A 26880-nucleotide genomic window follows, 5' to 3' on the forward strand; every position below is an offset into this window, starting at 1 on the left:
GGGCCCCCTTTCCCCCCTCCCTGGACCTCTCTGAGTTGCCCTGAGCCCCCTTTCCCCCCTCCCTGGACCTTTGAGTTGCCCTGGGCCCCCTTTCCCCCTCCCTGGACCTCTCTGAGTTGCCCTGGTCCCCCTTTCCCCCCTCCCTGGACCTCTCTGAGTTGCCCTCAGCCCCCTTTCCCCCCCCCCCCCCCTCCCTGGACCTTTGAGTTGCCCTGGTCCCCCTTTCCCCCCCTCCCTGGACCTCTCTGAGTTGCCCTGGGCCCCCTTTCCCCCCTCCCTGGACCTCTCTGAGTTGCCCTGGGCCCCCTTTCCCCCCTCCCTGGACCTCTCTGAGTTGCCCTGGGCACTCCCCTGTCCTCAGCCCCTGCTCCGGCTCGCTGCCCAGATGCTCCTGTCCCGGGCGCTGTCCAGCCGGATGGTGGTTCTGATTCTGAGCGGAATCCTGGCCAGCGGCTCCGGCACTCGGGTCTTGAGCGGTGAGTCAAGTGTTTATCTTCATCCCTTTTAACGCGGCTGCGTATTTATAAGGCGCGGGCTCGGGGTCTGAGTGAGATTCAGGCTGTGGGGAGGATTAAAGTGGAATAAAGTGAGGCTTCAAATCCCTCTCTGCCTTTCAAATATCCAGTAGTGATGTGTGTTACTCTCTGGAATGGCCTGTATGATTCTGGGGTAGGTCATACATTCTTCACTGTCAGCTCCGGGCTGAAAAATGATCGTGTGTTCAAGCCCCGCTCCGGAGACCTCAGCGCACAATCCAGGTTGGCGCTGCCCCCTCAGTACCCAGGAAGTGCTGCGCTGTCGAAAGTGCCACCCTTCAGTGGAGATGTTAAACCAAGGCGCCCCCCAAAAGATCCCGCGCCATCCAAGAAGATCAGGGGGAAGTTTTCACCAGTACCCTGGCCACCATTCATCCCCAAATCACCCAAAACCCAGACTATCTTGCCATAATTAGATTCTTGTTTGTGGGGGCTTGCTGTGTAGAAGTGCGCCGCTGTGCGTCAGAATCACGATAGTGATTACCAGTTATTGAATATGAAGAACTTTGGAGTATTCTGGGTTGTCAAAAGTGACGGACAAATGGACAATAAATGCTGGTCTAACCAGGAATGCTTACATAAAATGAATAAAGAAAAGTTTGCTCTTTGAAGCTTTGAGGTCATTGCTGAGGTTAATGAAACTTACCTATGGTTAAGGCAATTGGAGAGTTGCAGGTGTGTACTTGAATATTGCTGCCTCGGTGTATTGTTCTTTTGCCCCTCATTGTGTGTGTATATACCTATATCTGTCTACCTGCACTCACTGTATATTTGTATGGGGTAATTTAACTCAATTCCATCTTTGTGCCACTCATGTAGTTATGTGACTATCTGCCTCTCTATCTTTCACATTTCTTTCCCTCACTGTCTGAATGTGTCTGTGTGTTTCTCTATCCCATTGTATGTGTGCATTTCTGTCTGTCACTGTGGCTTTGTGTACATGTGGCTTTGTGTGCATGTGTCTATGTGTGGATGAGAGATTGCGTGACATACAAACGCATGTATTTTTCACTGCCATTATCTGTGGGTGCATGCGTAGGGGGAGTGTTTTGTGAGTGTAAGTGTGTGTGAGTGAGAGTGTGCAAGTAAGAGTTAGCGAGTGTGCTTGCGTCTGTCCCACTCTACGTTTGTGCATTTTTCTCTGTCACTTTGTGTGTGTATACGAGTGTGCTTGTATTGATGTGCATGAGTAAGTATGTATGTGTTCCAAACCTATCTATGTGTGTAGATTTCTTTCACTTTCTGGGGGTGTATGTGAGAGATAATATGGTTTGTGTATGTGTCTATATTCTCCTATATGTGTGCGCATTTCTCTGTCACTATCGGTGTGCACATGTGTGAGTGAGTGTGTGAATGTGTGCATGGGTGTGTGAGCGTATATGTATGTTTATCGTACTATATGCATGTGTATTACTGTACTCTGACATTACTGCCATGTGTTTTATATTATTTTATATGTGTTTCTCTGTGCCCCGTATCTATATCTGTGTGATTATCTTCCTCTCATTGTGTGTTTAGCACAACAAACCTCACTCCTTCTCAAAACAGTCAGTGGTTTTGTGTGTGGTCCACTTCTCCTGTTTCCGCCTGCTTTCACTCACTTCCTTTATTGTTGATTTTTTAAACCAGGTAGAAGCATGGCCCACAGTACAATCTGTACCCCCCCCCCCCCCCCCCCCCCCCCCCGTCCCTCATTTATCCTTGATAGCCCTCTCCCAATGGGGGACAGTAGCTGTTCCGCTCAGGGTGCAGTATAGCGTATATTCTTTTCTGTCTCAAATCGAGTGTGTAAGCATTGCGGCTGGAAAATAAGAAAATCTCAGTTGTCAGTGACTTGTAAGGTGGAAAATAATGTAGGTTTAAAATGATTGTAATTTTCAATGAGTTCATATTTGGATAAATCTTGGTGTCATTTTCTGCTGGCAATTTAAAAAAAATTCTACTCACTGTAAAAGGTACTTTAACAATTTGACATTTATATCACAGTGTTCCTCACTTTACAGTTCTTTAATGGCTAGTTCTGTGCATTGACAGAGCAGTTATGAAGTTGGCTGCGGTACACAGTAATTCATCCTGAAATATGGCACGTCATACTTACCAGTAATGGGACAGTAAAGAGCTGGACCATATCGATAGGGAAGGTTTCTGGCTCGCTTCTGTGCTGAGGTAGCCGATTTCAACTGGAGTCAATACTCAAACCACATCAGTTAGCCTTAGTCAGCAGCCTCGGTCCCAATTGCTGCTGCAACAGGCTACACGCTTGAGGACAGAACCATGGGCAGTGCTGCTGATACCTCTTTTCATTTTGACGTCTGGGTGGGAATTTGTAAAATTGCTCTTAAAAGTATTTTCGGCATAGAATGCTGCCACTGTTTCTTGATCTGAACCTATATGACTCCACTCTCACACCAATGTCCCACCTGTCCTCTGATGTGGACTTGCAAGTCACCACTCAGACATATTAAAACCCTACAACCATAATAATATAACATAATAAGAATCTTTATTGTCACAACTTCATTGCAGTGTTAATGTAAGAAACTGCAGTGTTTCAGGAGAAAGTGACTACCACTGGCATATGGTAACGGGCAGCACGGTAGCACAAGTGGCTAGCACTGTGGCTTCACAGCGCTAGGGTCCCAGGTTTGATTCCCCGCTGGGTCACTGTGCGGAGTCTGCACGTTCTCCCCGTGTCTGCGTGGGTTTCCTTCGGGTGCTGCAGTTTCCTCCCACAGTCCAAAGACGTGCAGGTTAGGTGGTTTGGCCATGCTAAATTGCCCCTTAGTGTCCAAAAAGGTTAGGAGGGGTTATTGGGTTATGGGGATAGGGTGGAAGTGAGGGCTTAAGTGGGTCGGTGCAGACTCGATGAGCTAAATGGCCTCCTTCTGCACTGTATGTTCTATGTTCTATGAGCAGCGATGGGCAATAAATGAAATAGTGCAGTGGGATCTTTGAAATCCACAGGAAGGGTCTTTTTAACAACCCACAGTTTTGACAGTGTAGCACTTCACCTAATCTGCGTGTCTCTGGACACAAGGGGCAATTCAGCATGGCCAATCCACCTAACCTGCACATCTCCCTCGGACTTGCATTGACTGTTCACCCTCAATTCCATGCTCAGGTCTCCAGAGTGAGGGAACAAGACATATGCTTCTGACCCTGAGGGTGTGAACCTACCTGCCACCCCAAAGCATACCTCTTTGACCAAACTTTTAATCCCTCCTCCAGATGCATCCATCCTTGTCTCTGCGACCATTCATTTTAGGTTGTGCTCCTCTGAACCCCCTTGAGGCACATTCCCGCATTAAAGATGCTCCACAAATGTGGGTTGTTGTTGGAATAGTCTACGTTTCTCAGCTGATGATGCAGGAGAGAGGCTGTGGGAGCTGACGGGTTGCAGCACGAGTCTCATTTCTCGGCTAATGTTCAGACCAGATTGATGCTCCCATTATTATCCAGTTTAGTCTGCTTAGAAAATGCATGTTAAACCAGACATAGTGGCTGCTAGATCCAGAGTAAATGATTATGAAATATAACGCATCATATTAACCAGTAATTGTATACTAATGCTGAGCTGTGCAGTCCTGTATTGAGCCAGCTGCTCTCAATCGAAACTGCATAAATTTGAGAGAGGGAAGCGATGATGGGACAGAACAGGACTCGGTTGAGACATTGTTCATGAATAGCCTGCAGACACTCACCAGTTAGGCTCAGGCATGGATGCCTTGATGTCCAGCAAGAACGTATAAGGAGAAACACTCCCACAGCAGTGTCCCATCAAACACTCCCAGGACAGGTGCAGCATGGATTAGTTACAGAGTAATATTACCTTGACGATGTCCCATCCAACACTCCCCAGAGCAGATACAGCATGGATTAGATGGATAGAATCCCATAGAATCCCTCGGGTGCAAAAGGAGGCCAGCAGATACAGATATGGAGTAAAGCTCCCTCAACACTGTCCCAGGATAGATATAGATGATGTGAGATGCCACAGGGCCTACTTCACATCGGAAGAAAGGCTTCCATTCTCAAAGGAGCAGCTGTAGTTGAGGAACTGACAGCTTTGAATGGAGATGGGGACTGCCACCTGTTTACTGACATAGATAGACACAGCCTAATTAATTGTGGCAGGGTCACAAAAAAGCCGTACAAAAAAGCTCCAGGAAGGAGCAGTGCTCCGAAAGCTCGTGATTCAAAACAAACCCGTTGGACTTTAACCTGGTATTGTAAGACTTCTTAGTGTATTTAAGGCAGAGTTGGATAGATTCTTGATTGACAGAGAAGTGAAAGGTTTTGGGGGGGGGGGGGGGTATACAGGAATGTGAGGTTGAGGCTACAATCAGCATGATCTTAGTGAATTGCAGAGTAGGCTTCAGGGGCCAAATGGCTTCCTCCTGCTCGTAATTCACATAAGCGTAGAACATAGGAGCAAGAGTGTCCATTCATCCCTTCGAGCAGACTCTGTCATGATCGTAGAAGTCATAGAATTTACAGTGCAGAAGGAGGCCATTCGGCCCATCAAGTCAACACTAGCCCCTGAAAGAGCCCCCTACCTAAATCCGCACCTGCACACCATCCCCGCAACCCAACAACCCCACCTAACGTGTGGACAGAAAGGGGCAATTTAGCGTGCCCCATCAACCTAACCCACACATCTTTGGACTGGGAAGAAAGCGGAGCACCCGAAGGAAACCCACGCAGACACGGGGAGAACTTGCAGACTCCGCACAGTCAGGGACCCAAGCTGGGAATCGAACCCGGGTCCCTTTCGCTGTGAAGCAACAGTGCTAACCACTGTGCTACCGTGCCACCCTGACAAATCCCCTATCTCAACACCATGCACATGTGCTCTTTCTATACCCCCCCAACATTTTTAAAGAGCTTAGAAATTCTATCTTTTTCTCCTTCTTAAATTTATTCAGTGACTAGGCTTCCGCAGCCGTCTGTGGTAGAGAGTTCCACAAGTTCACTGCCTTTAGAGTCGAGTGAAAAACAATATCCCCATCTCAGACCCAAATGGCCTTCCCCAACTCCTGAGACTGATGATTTTTTCTAGACCGTGCCCCTCCACCCTCTCCCGCCCCAGGAGGAGGAATTATCTCTGCATCCAGTCTGTCTATCCCTGTTCGAATTTTCTACATCTCAGTGAGATCCCCTCTCATTTTTCTAAATTCCAATGAATACAGGCCCAGTTGACCCAATTGTGGCTTGTACGACAATGCTGCCACCAGGAATCAGTCTTCACTGCACTCCCTCTGTGGCAAGTTTATCCTTTCTTGGATATGGAGCCCAAAACTGCACACAATACACCAGGTATTGGATCACTCAGGCATGTACAGCTGCAATAAGACATCTTTGTTTCTGTACTCAAATCCTCTTGCAACCAAGACCAACATACCATTTGCCTTCCTAACTACTTGCTGCACTTGCACATTTGCTTTCAGTGACTGGTGTACAAGGACACCCATGCCTCTTTGTACATCAACATTTCCCAATCTTTCACCATTTAAATAATACTCTTTCTCATTCTGTTTCTCCATCAAAAGTGGATAATTACACATTTATCCAAGTTATGCTGCACCTACCATGTATTTGCCCACTCACTCAACTTGTTTTAAATCACCCTGAAGCCTCTCAACATCCTCCTCACCACTAACATTCCCACCAGCTTCATTTGTCAGCAAACTTTGAAATATTAGTTTTGATTCCCTCATCCAAATCACTAATGCACACTTTGAATAGTTGGGGCCCAGCCACTGATATCTGTGGGACGCCACTAGTCCTGCCTGCCACTTTGAAAAAGGCCATTTATTCCAATTGTTTCCTGTCCGCAAATCAATTCTCAATCTGTACCAATATATTACTATACGCTTAAATTTAGCACAGTAATCTGGGGCGCAAGTCTCCGACCCCCCGCTGAGTCGGAGAATCGGCGCGGCGCCGGGCGAATCACGTCACGTCGCCACGACGCCAGGACGCAATTCTCTGGTGCGGAGAATCGGCACCATCGGCGCCGGCGTGGTCAGCACGGCGCTGGTTGGGGCCAACTCTCCATCCTGGGCTGGCACGGGATGACGCGCCTATTCTCCAGGCCGGATGGGCCGAGCAGCCGGCAACAAAAGTCGAGTCCCACCAGCGCCGTTCTAACATCCTCTGAGCCGGCGGGACCCTGGCATTGAAGGGTCTGGTGGTGGCCTGTGGGGGGGAGGGGGTCCGACCCTGGGGGGGGGGGGGGGTGGCCTCCATAGTGGCCTAGCCCGCGATCAGGGCCCACCGATCGGCGGGCCAGCCTCTCTGTCCCGGCCCCCTTTCCTCCACGCCGGCTCCTGTAGACCTGCGCCATTTGGCGTCGGGGCCGCCGCGGGGAAGAAGGCCACTGTGCATGCGCTAGTTGGTGCCGGGTTCAGGCTGGGATCGGCAGCTGGAGCGGCAGAGGCTGCTCCAGCGCAGTCCTAGCGCCCTGTGGGCTGCAGAATGGGGTCCCTGAACGGGCGCCGACGCCGGAGTAAAACACTCCGGTTTTTACTCCGGCGTCGACACTTAGCAAGTCCAACAGGTTTGTTTTGAATCACTAGCTTTCGGAGCACAGCTCCTCCCTCAGGTGAATGAAGAGGTAGGTCCCAGAAACATTTATATAGACAAAGTCAAAGATGCAAGACGATACTTTGAATGCGAATCTTTGCAGGTAATTAAGTTTTTAAAAGTCCAAACAGAGCAACTGGAGAGAGGGATCATCACAGGTTAAAGAGGTACAAATTGTCTCAAACCAACCGTCCTGGCTTGAGACAATTCACACCTGTGATTATGATAGTGGTCAGAACACCATAGAGAACTCCTGTAATCTTCATTGAAATAGCGACGGTGGTACCTTTTGCATCCACCTGAAAGATCAGACGGGGTTCCGGTTTGGAGTGCCATATGTAGGAAAGCATCTCCTGTCGATTGTGAAGACGGAAATCATTATCTCTGATGCCCCCCCCCCCCCACCATCATCACCAACTCCAATCGCTATTCGCTGACACTATCCTTCTCCCTGCTCACTGTCTGGCTACCAGTCGATTGTGAACTTCTGATTGTTGTTTTTAAAATTCTCCACAGCTTCACTCCCTCGGCTGGACTCTCCGTTATTGGCACCATGTCCCCACGCCATCATAGAAACTGTGGACTTTCATGCCACAAAAACTGTCATGAAAGGGCCACATATTCATTGCCTTGCAGGGGGCTAGTAGGGACACGGCATAAAACTAGCAGATTTCGTTGCAGATACGGGCCCCCCCGCACTTCCTGTTCGGAGGCCACGCATGCGCACGGCGGCGGCCTCCAGCGGCCACGCCGTGCTCCACGGTAGGTTCAGACAGCAGAGCTGGGCACTAAAAATAGACCCACCGATCGGCCGCACACCCGTCCCTGACCACCAGCCCGAACATTGGCGGGCCGCGTATAAGGTCCCCTGCCCTCCGATCGGCCTGCCCCCTGATCAGGGTGGCCGTTGACTGAGTCCACAGCCACTACGCTAGTATCCCGAACGGCAGGGCCGCATTAGATCCACGCTGTCGGGACTGCGGCCCGTCCGGGGCGGAGAATGGCGGAGCGGACCTCCAGCAATCGTCCCAGGTAGGTGCTATGCAGCGCGGTGTACTTGGAGAGTGCGCCGCTTTTCGAGGCCCGCAGAATCGGCAAACCAGCACCGGTCCCGATTCCGTGTGGGGGAATTGGATTCTCTGCCCGCGGCGCCAGCCGTGGTTTCAGCGTCGGGGTGTGGAGAATTCAGCCCCCTATCTCAGTAAATTCTTCCAGCCCGCCAATCTCCAGGATATCTGTGCTTCTGTAATTGTCTCTTGAATATCCTCAATTTTATTTATTGCACACTTGGAAGGCATCCTTTAGCCACCAAAGCATGAATGGCCTCCCTAAATCTCTCTACCTCTCTTTCCTATGTGAAAAAAATGAAAATCGCTTATTGTCACGAGTAGGCTTCAATGAAGTTACTGTGAAAAGCCCCTAGTCGCCACATTCCGGCGCCTGTACGGGAATTGAACCGTGCTGCTGGCCTGCCTTGGTCTGCTTCAAAAGCCAGCGATTTAGCCTGGTGAGCTAAACCAGCCCCATGTCATGTGAATGTCACTTTAAGAAATGTTTGTCTTCTCAAGTGGCTGCAGTGATGTCAGTGTGTGGGTGGAGCTGGACTCTGGCTCTGCTGTTTACTTTCGTTTTGAGCTGTAAGCTGTTTTGGCTCTGTGTTTTAGTTTCGTTTTCAGTTGGAGAGCTGCATTTAAACCAAGCAGATGTATATTGGTCTCTCTCTCTGTATGTTAAACAAGGTGTTTGGATCACTTGATAATTCAAAAGTGATAACTCTCCTCTGTAGAGAATTCAAACCTAGACTTTGTTAAAAAGTGTTTTGACTGATGGATGTTGTTGGGAAAGTTACTAAGGGTTACCTATAGAGTACTGTATCTTTTTGAGGGGTTATCAGTGTTGGTATTTGATAAGATGTTTACTGTGTGTTTATAAAATGTGAACTGGGTTCATAGCATGAACATTGTTTTTGTTTAAAAAATACTTTTACTTCTCTGTAAAGTGGGCCCTTGTGCTCCCCATAACCAAAATCTATTAAAAGTTGTGGGTCAAGTGAACTCCATGATATACTTTGGTGTTCTCTAAACCCTGGCCCATAATAGCTACTTTAAGGCCTTCCTTAAAGCCTACCTCCTTACCTGCCTAATATCTTCTTTAGTGACTTGCTGTAAAATTGATAACACTTCTTGGGAATTTTTGCTGTGCTCTAGGCGTTATATAAATATATGTTGTCCATGTTGCTTACAGTGTGGAACTCCAGCTTTACCACACTGGGGGTGACAGCTGAGGTTTTGTGCTCAAACCTCTGGAGTGGAGACTTCAACCCATGACTTTCATACTGGGGGGGGGGGGGGCATGAATTTGGGCGGCTGGGCGGCACAGTTGTTCGCACTGCTGTCTCACAGCGTCAGGGACCCGGGTTCAATTGAGACCTTGGGTACCCACCATGTTGGAGTTTGCACATTCTCCCCATGTCTATGTGGGCTTCCTCCGGGTACTCCAAATTCCTCCCACAGTCCAAAGATGTGGATTGGCCATGCTGAATTGCCCCTCATTGCACAGGTTATGTTGCGGGGATAGGGCACAGTGGACCTGGGTAGAGCGGTCTTTTGGACGGCCGGTGCAGACTTTTAAAATTTTTTTTAGATTATCCAATTATTTTTTCCAATTAAGGGGGCAATTTAGTGTGGCCAATCCACTTCCTCTGCACATTTTTGGATTGTGGGGGCGAAACCCACGCAGTCACGGGGAGAACGTGCAAACTCCACACGGACAGTGACCCAGAGCCGGGATCGAACCTGGGACCTCAGCGCCGTGAGGCAGCTGTGCTAACCACTAGGCCACTGTGCTGCCCTAGACCGGTGCAGACTTGATGGGCCAAATGGCCTCCGTCTGCACTGTAAGTATTTTATGGTAGATTCCTGGCTGCGCTGAGGCACGAGTTACCGCTGGAGTCAAGATCAGACAAACAGCGTTTTATTTTGTTTCTTTTGCACTGCGTGATGGCTTGTAAGGTGCGACTTGTCTTTCTTGCAGGTCAGACTGTGTGCTATGGCGGCCCGGAATTCCCCTGCTACAAAATTGCCTACTTCCAGGACCTGAGCAGACGCATTGGCTTCGAGGAGGCGAGTCAGGCCTGTGAGATGGACGGGGGCGCCCTGGTCAGCATCCGCTCGACCACTGAGCAAGGACTGATTGAGAGCCTCCTGCAGGACCTCACCAAATCGGGCTCTGGGCTTTCGGACGGGGATTTCTGGATTGGATTGAGGAGGAGCGGGGAGGGACAGTCTCCCAACACGTTCAGCGGCTGCCCTGACCTCTACAGGTGGACAGACGGAAATGCAGCAAAGTTCAGGTAAAGGCAGCTCCGCTTAATCGTGATTGGGGGTATCTCACCCCATTGTGTCTTTGCGTGTTACTCTATCACTACTTGATTGGTGTCTGAAAAATACTTTAATTGCAGAATCATAGAGCACTGGAGGAGGCCATTCTGCCAACCATGCTCGTGCCAGCTCTTTGACAGAGCGACCACATTAGACGCACTCACCTTTTTTCCCACACCCCTGCAGATTTTACCATTTCAAGTACGTATTCAAAACCCTTTTGAAGGTTACTATTGAATCTGCTTAAACCGCCCATTCAGGCAGCGCATTCCACATCATTGGGCGGCACGATAGCACAGTAGTTAGCATTGTTGCTTCACAGCTCCAGGGTCTCAGGTTCGATTCCTGGCTTGGGTCACTGTCTGTGTGGAGTCTGCATGTTCTCCCCGTGCCTGCGTGGGTTTCCTCCGGGTGCTCCGGTTTCCTCCCACAAGTCCTGAAAGACGTGCTGTTCGGTAATTTGGACATCCTGAATTCTCCCTCTGTGTACCTGAACTAGCGTGGAAAGTCCTTTTTTGTTCAAGCCTTGGTTTGCTTCGCCGATACTGATAGGGTTTCAAGGTCAGCGTGACTTCTTCTAACGCAGGCAAAGGAGCCAGGCCTGTGGGCAGAAGGAGATGACTCCAGCACTGGCTATTCGGGATCCAGGATAATGCTCCAAGAAATGTCCGTGGCCTCCAATAACATGGCTTAACACTTTATCCGGCTGGAGGCAATAGGAGGGATTGTCCTATCTTCTTTACAAAGGCCCAATAAAGGCTTGTGGTCTGTCACTGTCACACGTGCCATCGACGTACTGGTGAGATTTATTCACCCCAAATATGACCGTCAAACCTTCCTTCTCAATTTGCGAGTAGCTCCCCTCTGCATCCAAAAGGGCCCTGGATGCATGAGCAATAGGCCGTTCTCCGTCGACATTCCAATGATGCGAGAGAGTCGTTCTGACTCCATAAGGAGAGACATCACACGTCACTATGAGCTCCTTCTTGGGACCGTAATGAACGTAATATTAGACGATAGTAGCTGCTAGTTTACTCTCTCAATGGCCTTTTCTTGTGGTGCCTCCCAAGAGCATTTCTGGCATTTCTTCAATGGCAGATATACTGGCGACAGCAAGGAGGCCATGTTAGAATCATCGAATCATAGAATTATACAGCACACCGGGTGGCCATTCGGCACACCGTGTCTCCAGCGGCTCTCGCAAGAGCTACTAGCTGGTCCCTTTCCCCAGCCCCATCTCCATAGCCCTTTAAATTCATCACTTTAAAATATATATCCGGCTCTCCTTTGAAACCTCCTGTGGAATCCACCTCCACCACTCTCCCAGACAGCGCATTCCAAATCCAAACAACTGTTGACAACAAATGGGCAGCACGGCAGCCCAATGGTTAGCACTGCTGCCTCAGAGCCAGGGACCCGGGTTCGATTCCGGCCTCGGATGACTGTCTGTGCGGAGTCTACATGTTCTCCCCGTGTCTGCGTGGATTTCCTCCGGGTGCTCCGGTTTCCTCCCACAGTCCAAAGATGTGCAGGTTAGATTGCCCCTTTCGTGTCCAAAGGTTAGACGGGGTTACTGGGTTACGGGGATAGGGCAGGGGAGTGTGCCTAAGTAGGTTGCTCTTTCAGAGGATTGGTGCAGACCCGATGGGCCGAATTACCTCCTTCTGCCCTGTAAATGCTATGACTGAGTTGCTGCAGTGATATGACAGCAATAAGTGTGCAGACAGCGTCCTCTGGTGGTGAATAGTGGATGGGTCAGCACTCTGCTGAGAGAACCTCAGACCCTTTTTATAATTGTTCACCTTTTATAATTAGCCCTTTCCCACCAACAGCAGTCCTCTTAAGAAGCAATTAGGGGCTTATGGTGATTTTATGGATTTTATTTCATGATTAATTTTTTTAGCTCTTAGCTGAATATGGGTTTAAACCAAAATGTCATGTTCAGATTAAGCTCCATTGTTCTGGACTCCTTCACCAGAGCAAATTGTTTCTCAGTTGAACTCTTTTGATCATCTTAAACGCATCAAATAATCACCCTCAATCTTCCTCAAAGATCTATGCAACCTGTCCTAATAAATTAAACTTTTTTCAGGGTGTGGGTGACCAGCATTACTTGCCCATCCCTAATTGCCCTTGAGAAGGTGGTGGTGAGCTGCCTTCTTGAACCACTGCAGTCCCTGTGGTGTAGGTGCACCCACAGTGCTGTTAGGGAGGCATTTCCAGGATTTTGCCCCAGAGACAGTGGAAGAACGGCTATGATAGTTCCAAGTCATGATGGTGAGTGACTCAGAGGGGAACTTGCAGGAGGTGGTGGGCTGGGTTCTCTGCCCTGGACCCTGCCACGCGGATCGCGATCGAGATCGAGGTCCACGCCAGGCGCCGAAATTATAGCTATGCTCCAGCTCCCCTCTGGTGACGGGATCGTGGTTCGTGCCCACATGCCAGCAGGCTGCTAATGGGTGCAAATGAGAGACCTATTTACAACCACTTAGTGGGCCGGGAACCACATTCTCCAGGGCCTCGTGATTCTCCCATCCTCGGGCCAGGAATCAGGTGGGCACAGATCACTGCAAACGTGTACCTGACGTGGTGGTCCCCATGGTGAGCCAAGGGGGAAATCCCTCCAGAGTTTCCCCCAAAGTCCCTCAAGCCTCTCCCCCACAATGCATTAGCTGCCCATCCCTCCCCTTCCAATCCCCCCTCCCCCAGAGACCCACTAACAATGGAGACCCCCTTACAGAGACCCCCTAACTAGAGAGACATCCTGCAGGATCCCCTTAATGGTGAGACCCATCCTCAAAACCCCTAACTAAAGGAACCCCCCCTCCCTCCCCACAGAGATCCGCTTTGGGGGGCAAGGTAGCACAGTGGTTAGCACAGTTGCTTCTCAGCTCCAGGGTCCCAGGTTTGATTCCCGGCTTGGGTCACTGTCTGTGTGGAGTCTGCACGTTCTCCCCGTGTGTGCGTGGGTTTCCTCCGGGTGCTCCGGTTTCCTCCCACAGTCCAAAGATGTGCAGGTTAAGTGGATTGGCCATGATAAATTGCCCTTACTGTCCAAAATTGCCCTTAGTGTTGGGTGGGGTTACTGGGTTATGGGGATAGGGTGGGGTTGTGGGCTTGGGTAGGGATACTCTTTCCAAGAGCCAGTGCAGACTCAATGGGCCGAATGGCCTCCTTCTCCACTGTAAATTCTATGATTCTATGAATTTTATGAACCTTCCAATTGACAAAGTGTTTCCTAATTTGCTCCTGAATAGTTTGGCTCTGGCTCGGTGACATGGAGGAACTGGAGCTGAGGACATTGCTTTGTACAAAACAGGATTAAAAATGAGGACTAACAAACAAAAATGCTTTCGAATTCAACTGGCAGTCATTGAGTTGTTAAATTCTTTACTTTCTGCCACTCTAGGAACTGGTACACGGACGAGCCTTCATGTGGCAGTGAGGCATGTGTGGTGATGTATCACCAACTGACAGCTCAGCCTGGGCTGGGTGGACCATACCTCTATCAGTGGAACGATGACAGGTGCAACATGAAGCACAACTTCATCTGCAAGTACTCATCAGGTAGGCCTGGCCCATCGGGCTGAAGATAATACTGGGGGCCCCCAGATGCTCCCCCATCTTTTGCCGCGGAGAATTGGCGATGTTGATGGATGCCGGATTTGCAACGTCAAATGACGGACAGGAAAAGACCGTCGAGCTACTCAAGTCTTCCCTACACCTCTTGATGACTGGAGCATTGAACACATCCTGCCTTCGTTCCCCACCCTCCATTGTTTCTGCTGCCCATGACCACCACCATCATCTCTGCAACCAACCAGGGGGAGGCAGACACAGAGACAAAATGAAAGGCCAAGCCATTACAAAATCCCTTTCTAACCCCATCAGCAGATCAAAGCTAGCCGAGATGATCGTATAGAGCCAGTGTTATCCACATTTTATTCTTTCATGGGGTGTTGACATCGCTGGCTGGGCCCACATTTGTTACCCATCCCTAATTGCCCCTGCACAGAGTGTCTTGCTTGGCCATTTAAAAGACAATCACATTGGGGTGGGTCTGGAGTCACATGTAGGCCAGACCAGGTAAGGACGGCAGATTTCCTTCCCTAAAGGACACTAGTGAACCGGATGGGTTTTTACAATGATGGTTGATGTTTTCACCGTTGCCATTACTGAGACTAGTTTTATGTTCTATTGATTGAATTTAAATTCCACTAGCTGCCAGGGTTGGATTTGAACCCCAGTCTCCAGAGCATAAGTCTGGACTCCCAGCCAGTGACTGTGCCACCATCTCTCCCAGTGTAAATCAAGCATCGGACAATCTCAGCTATGTCACTGAGCTTGGTAACGTGTGACTGCCGTTGAGTATTGATTAATACCAGGGAGTGGAGGATGATAGGAAAAAAACATCAACTGTTTTATATCTACATACATACGTTATGCACGATGTGACCACTAATATACACAATACATGGAAATAAATAATAATCAACTGCCTACTATTTTTGGGATAAATCTGACAAAATGACGTTGCTATTATTAAACCTCTGTTTCAACATCTTGAGTAGATGGGTTTGTTCAGTTTATCATATCACGTTGGCTCTTTGAAGGTTATCCAATTAGACCCGATCACTCATTTCTTCCTCCCAGCCCCACAAACATTTCCTTTTTATGTACTTACTAAATTTATTTTTGAAAGTTTCCGTTGAATTTCTTTCCATTACCTTTTCAGATGCTGCATGCCAGCTCAGAACAAACTGCTGTATTCAAAAAAGACATCTCATCTCCTCTTGCTACTGACCCTCCTGCCAATAAAAAATGCTCGCTCATTGACCCTGTCAAAACCCTTCGCAATTTTGCACACCTCTATTCTACCTTCCCTTCAACTTGCCTGTTTGGAGGACAATTCAAGCTATTCCAGCCTCTCCACATCAGTGACTCAGTTCACGTGTTCACAGTAACTACTGTATTTAGACTAGCTATTCCAGACCCCTATGATAATGCACCTCTCCAACCACATCCTGGAAAAACGAACATGCGATGAATTGCTCCAACGTAGCTCATTCTCTCATATCGATCAATACTTAGTGACAGTCACACATTACGAGGAGTGACAGAGTTGAGCTTACCTAAGTTTGCTATATATAGATACGAGGAGCAGTCTGTGATAGCTAGTCCCTAATCTCTTGTGGGATTGGCACATCCAACTATGAGTATCAGTAATAGCGATAGTTGGCTTGCTTTTCGCTGGAGTCAGACTGGTCAACAGCCGAATTGTGTCCTGGGTTTAGGCATTGTTATATATCCCTGAGTGTCGGTCTGCAACCTGTCCTAGACTTGTTTTTGTTCTTTCGTGGGAACCTCATTACTGAGACTAATTTTTAATGGCAGATTTTGTTAATCTGCAGTGGTGGGATTTGAACCTGTGTCACCGTCTGGGCGTCTGTGACATTACCACGATGCCACCCATCTCCCTGTTGTCATCTTACTCGCTGTAACAAGCCACGTGTCATCTCAGTGAGTGTTTTGTTCCAGTGAGAGTCTCTCCTCTCCTTCCTGAACCCTCATCCACCACCACAGCGAACAACTGGTTTCTCTATTATCACCCTCACTGTCATACAGCTATTAAATAACTCCCATTTCTCACTGTGAAAATCCAACTACTCTAAGGTACATTAGACATGCGAACAGTTTTTAAGTGAAAAACTGCTGGGATATTTATTGTTCATGTGATTATAATGCAGTTGATGAAAGGATCTTCCGCATGACCAATATTTCCTCTGTTGACAGAAGGTTTCGTAAGTAATGAATCTGCGGACCGTGTGGAGCCAGATTACGGTAAGTAAAGTGTAACCGTTCACTCACATATTCAGTTACTATGTTCAGTCAGAAACAGTTGCAAATACAAGCTTCGGCCTTTGATATCTGGTCTAAAGTTTATACTGAGCTTGTGATAACAGCACCGTTCTGCGATGTCTACAGGACTGCAGTCTATACTGGGCCTGCGAGACCTGTACCATTCTGTGATATCCTATGAAATGGCGTGGTAGTATAATTGTTGGGTGCGATTTAACAACTTGGTCATGTCCAGCGCCGATCTGGGCGTGCTGGTTAAATAGCGGGAAGGGCCAAAATCGAGATTTGCGCCGGGCGTGAATCAGTTTGCTATCTAACTGGTCCGATCCTGATGGCGAGATCCAGATCACGCCCAGATATGGCGAGTATATCATTAGCTCTCATTTGCATTTATTTCAATCTCTTAGTGAGAGAATCCCTCAAGGGGTTGGTGGGGGGCCTCGAGGGGTTGGTGGGGGGTGGGGGTGGGGGGCTTGGTTGGAGGACCGAAGCGTTCAGGACTGGGAGAGTAAAAGGGGGTGGGGGTGCGAGCAGGCCTTTTGTGAAGATTAACATGACAGAGGCTTCACATGTATCAGGTGTCACAATGTTTCAATAGTGGACATTCCACTATCTCTAGCTGCAGATGGTCACCCCCCTGCCCACCCCCCCCCCCCCCCACCCCTCTGTGCCCACTTAGTGTTCCTCAACCTTCTTAAAATACTGGGTCGAGAGCTACATCTCGGTGTGTGCCCAGGATGCACATCAGAGATGGAGGCCGTCTGCTGCTGTACGTGCCCTGTGGCCTTTGTTACTCACCCAGAATGTCCACCCTTGTAGTTGACCGTTTCCTCGTCCCAATTGAAGACAGAGTGTGCATTACTCAACAGGATGATTCCGGACTGATTAAAACCTGCCATTTCACCAATCAATGTCTTTTTGAACAAATGAATGTGTTCAGACAAAATCGTAGGTGTGCACTTTTTTTCTATTCAACACACCCGTGTTTCTTCACCCGTACAATTTCTCACAACAGTGTCCTGGAGGTTAATCTTTAATTCCGGGAAACTCGAGGGCAATCCTGAATTGTTGGAGTCTCTGGGCTGGTTTCTCTGTCCCTCCGCGCTGCGCCACATTTCTGCCCCGACCCGCCGGTGGGATTCTCCGTTGTGCCGGCCGGTCAATGGGGCATTGTGGGGCAGCCCTACGCCGTCGGGAAACCACTGGGCGCCGGCAAAATGGAGAATCCCGCAGCGGAAAATCCCGCTGCCTGTTTTTTACCAATGCGGCTCACTTTTCAATATCCTACGAATTGGCTGAGCATACACTCTCGGTATCAAGAAATATCCAACCCACGGGCCGACCGCAGGGCAACTAGGGATGTGCAGTAAATGCCAACTTTGCCAGGGGACTCCTACATCCTGAGAACGAATTGAAAGAAAGAATGGGTGCGGAATGCTGGTGGAGTCGGATTCCGTTCCATTTGTCGCTGTGCGCCCCTGACCAGAATTCCATTTCCATCCTGTCGCCTTGAGAACTGTTTCTTAGAGGCAGTCCCTTTTTGAGAGTCGCTGCTGATAACTGTTGTGTGAAAAGAAAGGGAGAATGACTCTTATCTTCTCACCAGTTTCAGAAAATGTGTCCACACAGCCAGAAGTCAAGATTCATGCGCCCAGTAATTCCGCTGATGACCAACATCATATGGTTGTGACAGAATCATCAGGTAACTCCCGCGAACAGTAACTGGCTGATTAGAAATTTCATTTTGTGAATTTTAACACCAATGGGGTAAAGATTTGGCTGGGTCTTTCTTCTACCTCAATGGCCTAAAATAGGTCCAAATTCCAATCATTTGTTAGTGCGGTTTGTACCTCCACGGACAGCTTACCCTTATATTAAAACTAAATTAGTAGAGGTACAGAATGGACTATTGATTTGAACCTTCTCCTGCTGGGTAATTATGGAAATGAATCCTTGTCCCTATTGTTGTGTAGGGTAATGTGCTGGGCTGCACGGTGGCACAGTGGTTAGCTCATTTACTTCACAGCTCCAGGGCCCGAGGTTTGATTCTCGGCTTGGGTCACTGTCTGTGCAGAGTCTGCATGTTCTCCCCGTGTGCGCGTGGGTTTCTTCCGGGTGCTCCAGGTTCCTTCCACAGTTCAAAGATGTGCAGGTTAGGTGGATTGGCCATGCTAAATTGTCCTTTGTGTCCAAAATTGCCCTTAGTGTTGGGTGGGGTTGCTGGGTTATGGGGATGGGGTGGAGGTGTGGGCTTGGGTAGGGTGCTCTTTCCAAGAGCTGGTGCAAACTCGATGGGCCGAATGGCCTCCTTCTGCACTGTAAATTCAATGATTCTATGAACCATAGCCCCCACTTTACTTGCAGATTTGTAGCTTCTTTGTTCTATGGACAAGGAGGTGATCAACAGCATTACCTCGCTGAGGAAGAATTACAATCGATGCTGAACTGGTGACATGGGAACTGAACACACACCATCAACTCTCGAACACCTCGACAACAAGTACGCCTATGTTAGACTGCTGTTCATAGACTACAGCTCCGCCTTCAACACCAACAAGACTAATAACCAAACTCTGCAACCTTGGACATGACCCCAGGAAGGCAGACAGCATTATCAGAGACCCCTCCCACCCAGGTTGTGCCTCCTTCCATCAGGCAGAAGATACAGAAGTTTGAAGATCCGCATATCCAGATATAGGAACAGCTTCTTTCCCACAGTTACTCGTCTCAACGACTTTCCCTTGGACTGATCTATTCCCTGTAAGAACACTATTCACGACGCCCTATGCTGCTCTTAATTGGTCTTTTTCTGCACTGTAGCCAATCACTATTAGTTGATGCATCACTGTCAATGTACTCTGTCGATTATTCTTTTCTCCAATATGTACGTACTGTGTACGTTCTCTTGGCTGCATAAAACTACTTTTCACTGTACTTCAGTACATGTGACAATAAATATCAATCAATCACTCGCACATACATATACACTTGCACACTTACACATACACACTTACACTTGCACACTTACACTAACACACTTACACACACACACAGATACACACACACACACACAATACAGACAGACACGACTAACGCACACACACACACTCGCACCTGCATAAACACACACAACACACACACTCACACACCCACAATACAGACAACATGCACACAGACAGACAACATAGATACAACACACACACAACAAACACGGATACAACAAATGGACACTCGCACACAACACACACACACTCGCACGCACTTCAATACACAGTCGCGCTCGCATGCACATTGTCACTGACGCCTGGTCAGCTCTCAACAGCAGCTAGGAGACTCGACCAGAGCCATAACTTTTTAAAGTTTTAAGACGATGGGTAAGATCGATTTGTTCCAGGAGTGTTTCAGGAGTGATAATATAAAAAATAGGGTTTGGTCATTTTAAAAACAAACTTTACTAAAAGGAAATAAAAGAAAACAATATTTAAACTTTTACTTCAGCTCTAACACTAATAGATTATATGCAGTTTATTCACCTTAATACACTAGTTCCCATCACTTTTAGATAAACATGCTGCTCTCATGACGCTTATACAGACAGGCCAAGGCATTACTTGCATTTATGAAGCAAATTTTCTTCCGTTAGGGACATTTGTTCAGAACACCTTTCCAAAGCCTTCCGCGGTGGCAACTTTCATGACCTCTCTGGTCGATTTCCACAGCATTCTGCCTGTAACTGTTCAGAACATCATTCTTTCTCACTCTCTTTCTCTCGAAGCTCCGCCAGCCCCTCAAACAAAGATTCTCCCTGAGAAGGCCAGCCATGAATCATTATCATTATCTTGGCTGTCTGATTTCCCACTCCCGTTTCAACAAAAATATAGAGCTGTGCCATTCATACGCAGCTGCTGGACAATTAGGTCATCTGACTCTGATGAGCTAATGGCTGATCAAACAACGTTGTCCCGAAGGACAATGGATCTTGAGTGGATCATCCTGTCTGAAACGGGGCATCCTGTGTATTCCCATTCCAGAGTTTGATGGCCTCTTTTGTCTGTAAATTGGAGGTTAGTTGCATACCAATTGCATTGCTTTATTCTCTTGTATAAACAAGAGTGAGAAATCACAGCCAAGATAACGATGAAGCATTCAAGTTTGGACATGCCATGAGTGAACCTTTGTTTGAATGGCTGGATGGAGCTCAAAGAGACAGAGAAAGAATCCTATTTGAACAGCTGAGGGAAAAGATTAGAAACACCTTTGAAAGAGGCCATGGAAGCTGCATCAGAGACAGGCTTTCAAAAAAGTTCTGAAGGAACTTCACTAAAAGCAGAAAATGACTTTGTAAATGCAAATACCACTTTGTCTACCAGTGTAAGTGGAATGAGAGCTGTATGTTCATTTGAAGTGCTGTTTAATGGACACTCCTGTGTCAAGGTTAAGAAACTAAATGTAATCTCTTATTGCTAGGATTGAAGTTCAAAAGTTTAAATATTTTTTATTTTGTTTTAATAAAGTTTGTTTATAAGCAAGCCCTATTTCTTATGTTGTCACTCCTGGAACAAATTGACCTTCCCATACCACCTTAAAACTTAAGAAAGGTATGGTTCTGGTTGAATATCTTGGCCACTATTGAGAGCTGACCAGGCATCTAACAAATTGGGGACTTGTGGTCAGGATTCTTCAGTATAATTCCTTGTTTGGTCTGGGGTTATCAAACTTAAAGACAGTGAGTGTGCGTGGATCGATTGCATTTCTTCCAGGTTTGAAATATTAAATCTGGAGTTACTGGAGATGGCCCTTATTTTTGTTTTAACCTTAGAGTACCCAATTCTTCTTTTTCCAATTAAGAGGCAGGCCAATCCCTGCATGTCTATTTGGGTTGTGTGGGTGAGACCCATGCAGGCATGGGGAGAATGTGCAAACTCCACATGGACAGAGACCTGGAGCAGGGTTCAAACCCGGGTCCTCAGTGTCGTGAGGCAGCAGTGCTAATCTGGAGATGGCTTATAAAAGATGTCCTAGGGAGGAAGAAATTACTCAGGAGGATATATAAGTGGAATCTAAAGCAAAGCTTTAAAGAAACTGCAAGTGATGGATGAACTGTCAGGATTCATGTTTGATCAGATTGATACTGTAGTAAAGAACCAGAACAGGTGGTGCATGAAGCAGATGTCTTCAGTTCAAGCAAATTGGTTGAATTACATCAAAAATATTCAGAGATAAAGAAGTTATCCCAGAAAGCATATATGGAAATGGAATCTGAGTGTATACCGGAAAGTTATTGCATTAAAAATGTATTACTGGGCAAATTGAGACCTCTACATGTTCATGTAGATGAGAAATGGGAGATGTTCATCAAGTGGGTTATGGAAAGGAGGTTTTGTGCGCAGTGCATGAGATTCCAGCAGGAGTTCATTTAGAGGTAAGGAAGACTCAAGCAACAATTCCCATCAAACAACACCCATGCAAGCTCAATCTGCTCTCAACAGTAAAGGTACTAACGGAGATGGCTGATGGGCGTACATGCAAACCTGAACTCCTTGACAGAGTGAATGAGGAACTGAAGGTTAGGAAGCAGCTGGCATGGGAATGTCATCCAGCAGGAGGCATCAGTGATGGTTACACGGAAGAGAAAGCCAGTCTGGAAAGGCAGATTTGGAAGAAAGCTGAGACCCAGCATCAGAGAGCACAGGAACTCCAGCATACCAGCAATCATCTGCATGAGATCGAAGAGGAGCAACAACAACCCCAACAAGGGAGAGAGCTACTCACAGGGCGGCAGGATTTAATGATATAAACTGCAGGAACTGTGGATCTCCAAGAGCAATACAATTCCTATCATAATGGTGACACAAGAAGTGATGACAGGATGGTCAGGAGGCACAGATGAGGGACTAAAGCTGTCTCAATGTTTCACAGAGAGCATCGTCCGTGGTGCAATACAGAATCTGGAGGCTGAAGAACTGGTACAAATGTGGTCAGAATATTCAGCCAATTGTCAACATTCAACAACCGGTGTTCAACACTGTCCAAATTTACCAGCTGTGACCAACGAAGCAGAATATAAACCAGTTGATAAATGTGAAGAAATGATGATAATTGCTGCAACATTGATCAACAATCTGTCTGGTCAAGCCAGGCAACTGCATGTTGCTGAATTATTGATGCGGTTTTGTTGTGTAAAAATATGGAGACTATCACCGAAACGACCTTTATGTTTGATAAACATTATGGTTCTGGTCCAGTATCTTAGCCACTATTGAGAGCTTGCCAGACACCCATTACATCTAACATTGGAATGTGTTCCCTTATACATCCCAGAATCCGGCTTGGTCCACAAACAGTGCCTCAGTTGAACAGCCCATTGGTAGACTCTGCCGAGGCTCACACATGGAAGGAAGAATCTGGAGTTAGGACTTCCTGTGAAACCTTGCATCATCAGTCATTAGCAGTAGAGGTTCCGGGGAAGTGGGGCAGGGGGTAGGGTATGGGGCAAATGAGGAGCTTGACTTGCTTGGTCATCTTCCAGATTCGGTGGCTTGAAGGAATTCCTTTAATCAATATTCTTGTTTAACAGGGATGATGCCCAACGTGGTGTACGTCATCATTCCCACAATTCCACTGCTGTTGTTGCTGGTGGTTGCCCTGGCGACCTGCTGCATCCAGATGCTGAGCAGAAGGTAAGTGGATTGTATGAGTCTCTCACCACTGCTGCTGCACTGATCCTGGGTGTGGGTGGAGGAATGGGCATGGTGCGTGGAGGAATGGGCACGGTGATGCTTCATAACATTCCCAAGAGGGTCAGATTTCATTCCATTGTCAATATCTTCATTTGGATAATAATAATCTTTATTAGTGTCACAAGTAGGCTTGCACTAACACTGCAATGAAGCTATTGTAAAAATGCCCTCGTCACCACATTCTGGCGTCTGTTCGGGTACTCAGAGGGAAAATTCAGAATGTCCAATTCACCTAACAAGCCCGACTTTTGGGACTTGTGGGTGGAAACTGGAGCACCCGGAGGAAACCGACGCAGACATGGGGAGAACGTGCAGACTCCGCACAGTGACCCAAGCCGGGAATCGAACCCGGGTCCCTGGTGCTGTGAAGCTGTGAAGCAACAGTGCTAACCACGGTGCTACCATGCTGCCCTAAGAATGAAAAGCATGTATTTATCTCTCAACTTTCACAACCTTGGGACGTCCTGAAATGCTTTATCATGTACATTTTCTGAATTGGGGGAAGGCCAGTTTTAATAGGATCTGTAGCAAGACCCACTTCAGAGCAGTGGGAGTCTTTCAAAAAGTGAATAGAGAGAGTACAATGCCAACATGTTACCATAAAGGTAAAGTGTGGGAGCAACAAGTCCAGATAACTGTGGATAGCAAGGGATATACAGCATTGGACAAGGGAAAAAAGGGAGGCTTACGGCACATTCAGGGGCTCAAAACAGAGGGTGCTCAAGAGGGGGTGTAGAAAGTGCAGGGGGATACTTAAAAAATAAATTAAAAGTGAAATGGGGGCATGAGAAACCCTTGGCGGCAAAATAAAGAAAAGTCCCAAGGTGTTTTATAAGTATATAAAGAGGATAACCATGGGAAGAGTACATCCCTTTAGGGATCAAACTGTGTGTGGAGCCAATCAATGTGTTGAGATACTGAGTATTTTGCAACTGTATTCACTATGGAGAAGGACAATGTAGCATAGAAAGCAGGGAAGTGGTCTGTGATATAATTGAACAGATTAGCATTGAGAGGGAGGAGATGTTCGGAGTTTCAGCTGGCTTAAAAGTGGATGAATACTCAGGCCCAGATGAGATAACAAAGAACAAAGAACAATACAGCACAGGAACAGGCCCTTCAGCCCTCCAAGCCTGTACCGGTCGTGATACCAATCTTTGCTGAAACCCTCAGCACTTCCTTGTGACATATCCCTCCATACACATCCTATCCATGTGTTTGAAAAGATGCCTTTTGAACATTGTTAATGTATCTGCTTCCATAACCTCCCCTGGCAACATGTTCCAGGCACTCACCACCCGCTGCATAAAAAAACCTACCACGCACATCTCCTCTAAAGTATACCCCACGAACCTCAAATCTATGCCTCCTGGTGATCGATACCTCCACCATAGGAAAGAGTGCCTGCCCATGCCCCTCATAATCTTGTAGACCTCTATCAGATCACCCCATAACCTCCGTCTTTCCACTGAAAACAGTCCGAGTCTATTCAGCCTCTCCACATAGCTAACACCCTCCAGACCAGGCAACATCCTGGTAAACCTAGGCTGCTGTGTGAGGCAAGGGAAGAGATTGCAAGGGCTCTAACGATAATTTTCATAATCTCTCGGGTCATACGAGAGGTGCCAGAGGACTGGAGGACAGCTAAAGTGATACCATTATTCAAGAAGGGAAGCAGGGAAAAAACAGGTAATTATAGGCCAGTGAATCCAACTCAGTGATAGGGAAATTATTGGAAACGCTCTGAGGTACAGAATGTTTGGTTTTTAAAATATTTTTATTCCCCAAATTTTCAGCAATTCTACAATTTACAACAGCCCCATGAAATTCCCCAATCCATCAAGATCCCCCCCCCCTCCCCCCCCCCCTCCCCCCCCCCCCCCCCCCAACAGTTAACGGTAACCAACTCCTGAAAACGCATGACAAACAAAACCCAATAATTGTAGAACCCATCGTTGGCCCCACTTAGACAATCTTTACCAGGGTGAAAAACACCAGCAGGTCCCCCCGCCACGCTGAGGCACAGGGCGGAGAAGCTGACCTCCACCCCAACAAGACCCACCTGCGAGCAATCAGCTAGGCGAAGGCTAAAACATCTGCCCCGCACACGCCTGCAGCTTTGACTAGTTTAACACCCTGAACATGGTTTCTCGGGGCCCGGGCTTCACGTCCACATGTAAAACCCCTGAAATGGTGCTGAAAACCACCCTCCAAAACCTTTCTGGCTTCGGGGCAGGACCTCGATGTACCCCTGTGACCTTTAACACAACAGCCTGGTCGTGATCCTTTTTTTTTTGAACGATGTGAGCAATTTTGTGTCCTGTGATACATAACATGATACAATTTATGCTGTGGGCTTCTGATTTAAATTCATGCCATTTAGAATCTTTGCACCTGGAAGCTTTGCAGGTGATTGAGGTGTTAGGTTTATTTCTGCTGCTCTTGGCTGGATTCATATCCAAGTATTGGAGGTGAAAGTGCAGTGTGACAACCAATCAGACAGTTGAGCCCACATCATTTTAGATAGGTGAGATTTGCCATATTTTGACCCTTCCTTGGGAACTACCCATTGTTGGTTGCTTCTCAGGGCTTCTGAATTGTAGCACAGTGCTGATGTAACTAGATTAATAATTTAGAGTCCTTGGTTAATAATCCATGAATATATGGATCCCATTCCCACCTCAGCAGCCAGGGAATCAGTAATGGTAAAGGTGACCATGTAATGAAAATAAATAGCCGTGGAATCACATCTGGTTCAATAATGTCCTTCAGGGAGAGTTATCTGCCATCTTTGCTGGTACAGCCTATCTTTGAGTCCAGATGGTCAGTAATGTGATTGATCCTGGCCTGCCCTCTGAAATGGCTTAGCAAGCAGCTCAGTGAAGGGCATTAGGTGCCAGCAACGCCCACGTCCTGCTACTGTGCGCTCAACTTAATAACCTAGCTTCTTGTTCATTATTAGATTGCACTGCAGAAAATAGACATGCTAACTGTAAGGTTGCCTTATCGCGAATGCTTTGTTTTCCTTTATTGCTCCCAGCAAAGTCCGGTCGAAGAGCAGCCCAAACGAATCAACTCTCTGGATATCCCCGAATCCAAAGAAGGAGAACCTGGCTAACGTTTAGCGACCCGCAGGCCAGACTTAACCTGAGGGAAAGTGGCGAGCAGCGACCTTAGCAACACACACCTAATTCCCCACCATCCGACAAGCTGACTACTGACCTCTGAGAGAATGCGTGTGATGGCAAGACAGGTTTGAGAAAATGAGCAAGAAACATTCAACCAGCCCATCGAAAGAAACGGGAAAACAAAACAAATCCCCCTTCCTCGTGTCGTTTTTTTTTTTCTTTTCGTCGCTGTGCTGAGGATGGACTTGAGAAAAAGATGGAGGAGATGTGGTCACCGTGGGGAGTGACAATGGGGGCCAATGAGAGCTGTTAGTACGCAGCTTTTGGACAAATTACCAGAGGTGGAATAAAACAAGAGTCAGGCCTAAGTTTGAGGCTGAATGGTATGGCAGAGAATGGACTGCTGAGGGGTTTGAAAACTTTTTGGGCGGGTGGGATGGGATAAGATGGGACAGAAATCAAGTTCTAGAGTAGCAGCAGTGAATGGCTTTAAAGCAGTGAAGAATTATCATCACTTCAACATAAAGCTTCTGGTGAAGAGGCCATGGCCAATGACCCTGGACACATGCGATAACCATGACGAACAAAATGTGGAAAGATAAAGCCCAATTCTCCTTCTCTACAAATTAAGCAAATTAAGATAAGACAGAAC

General features: G+C 47.5%; 1 protein-coding gene across 1 annotated transcript; it reads left to right on the forward strand.

Annotated features, from left to right (window-relative positions):
- Nucleotides 1–307: 307 nt before the first annotated feature.
- chodl (chondrolectin) lies at nt 308–26634 on the forward strand. Its single transcript, XM_038801256.1, has 8 exons — nt 308–476; nt 10155–10473; nt 13911–14068; nt 14723–14848; nt 16295–16342; nt 17967–18062; nt 22938–23040; nt 26141–26634. The coding sequence occupies exons 1-8, from the start codon at nt 386–388 to the stop codon at nt 26223–26225; spliced, it is 1026 nt and encodes a 341-aa protein (XP_038657184.1). The 5' UTR covers nt 308–385; the 3' UTR covers nt 26226–26634.
- Nucleotides 26635–26880: the final 246 nt, after the last annotated feature.

The sequence above is a fragment of the Scyliorhinus canicula genome, chromosome 7, assembly GCF_902713615.1.
Source record: "Scyliorhinus canicula chromosome 7, sScyCan1.1, whole genome shotgun sequence".
NCBI classification, from domain to species: domain Eukaryota; kingdom Metazoa; phylum Chordata; class Chondrichthyes; order Carcharhiniformes; family Scyliorhinidae; genus Scyliorhinus; species Scyliorhinus canicula.

Coding starts and splice junctions, on each gene's coding strand:
- chodl (XM_038801256.1), top strand. CDS start 386: ATGCTCCTGTCCCGGGCGCTGTCCAGCCGGATGGTGGTTCTGATTCTG. Junction 10,474..13,910: donor GGAAATGCAGCAAAGTTCAG/GTAAAGGCAGCT, acceptor CTGCCACTCTAG/GAACTGGTACACGGACGAGC. Junction 14,849..16,294: donor CAGCTATGTCACTGAGCTTG/GTAACGTGTGAC, acceptor CTCTGTTGACAG/AAGGTTTCGTAAGTAATGAA.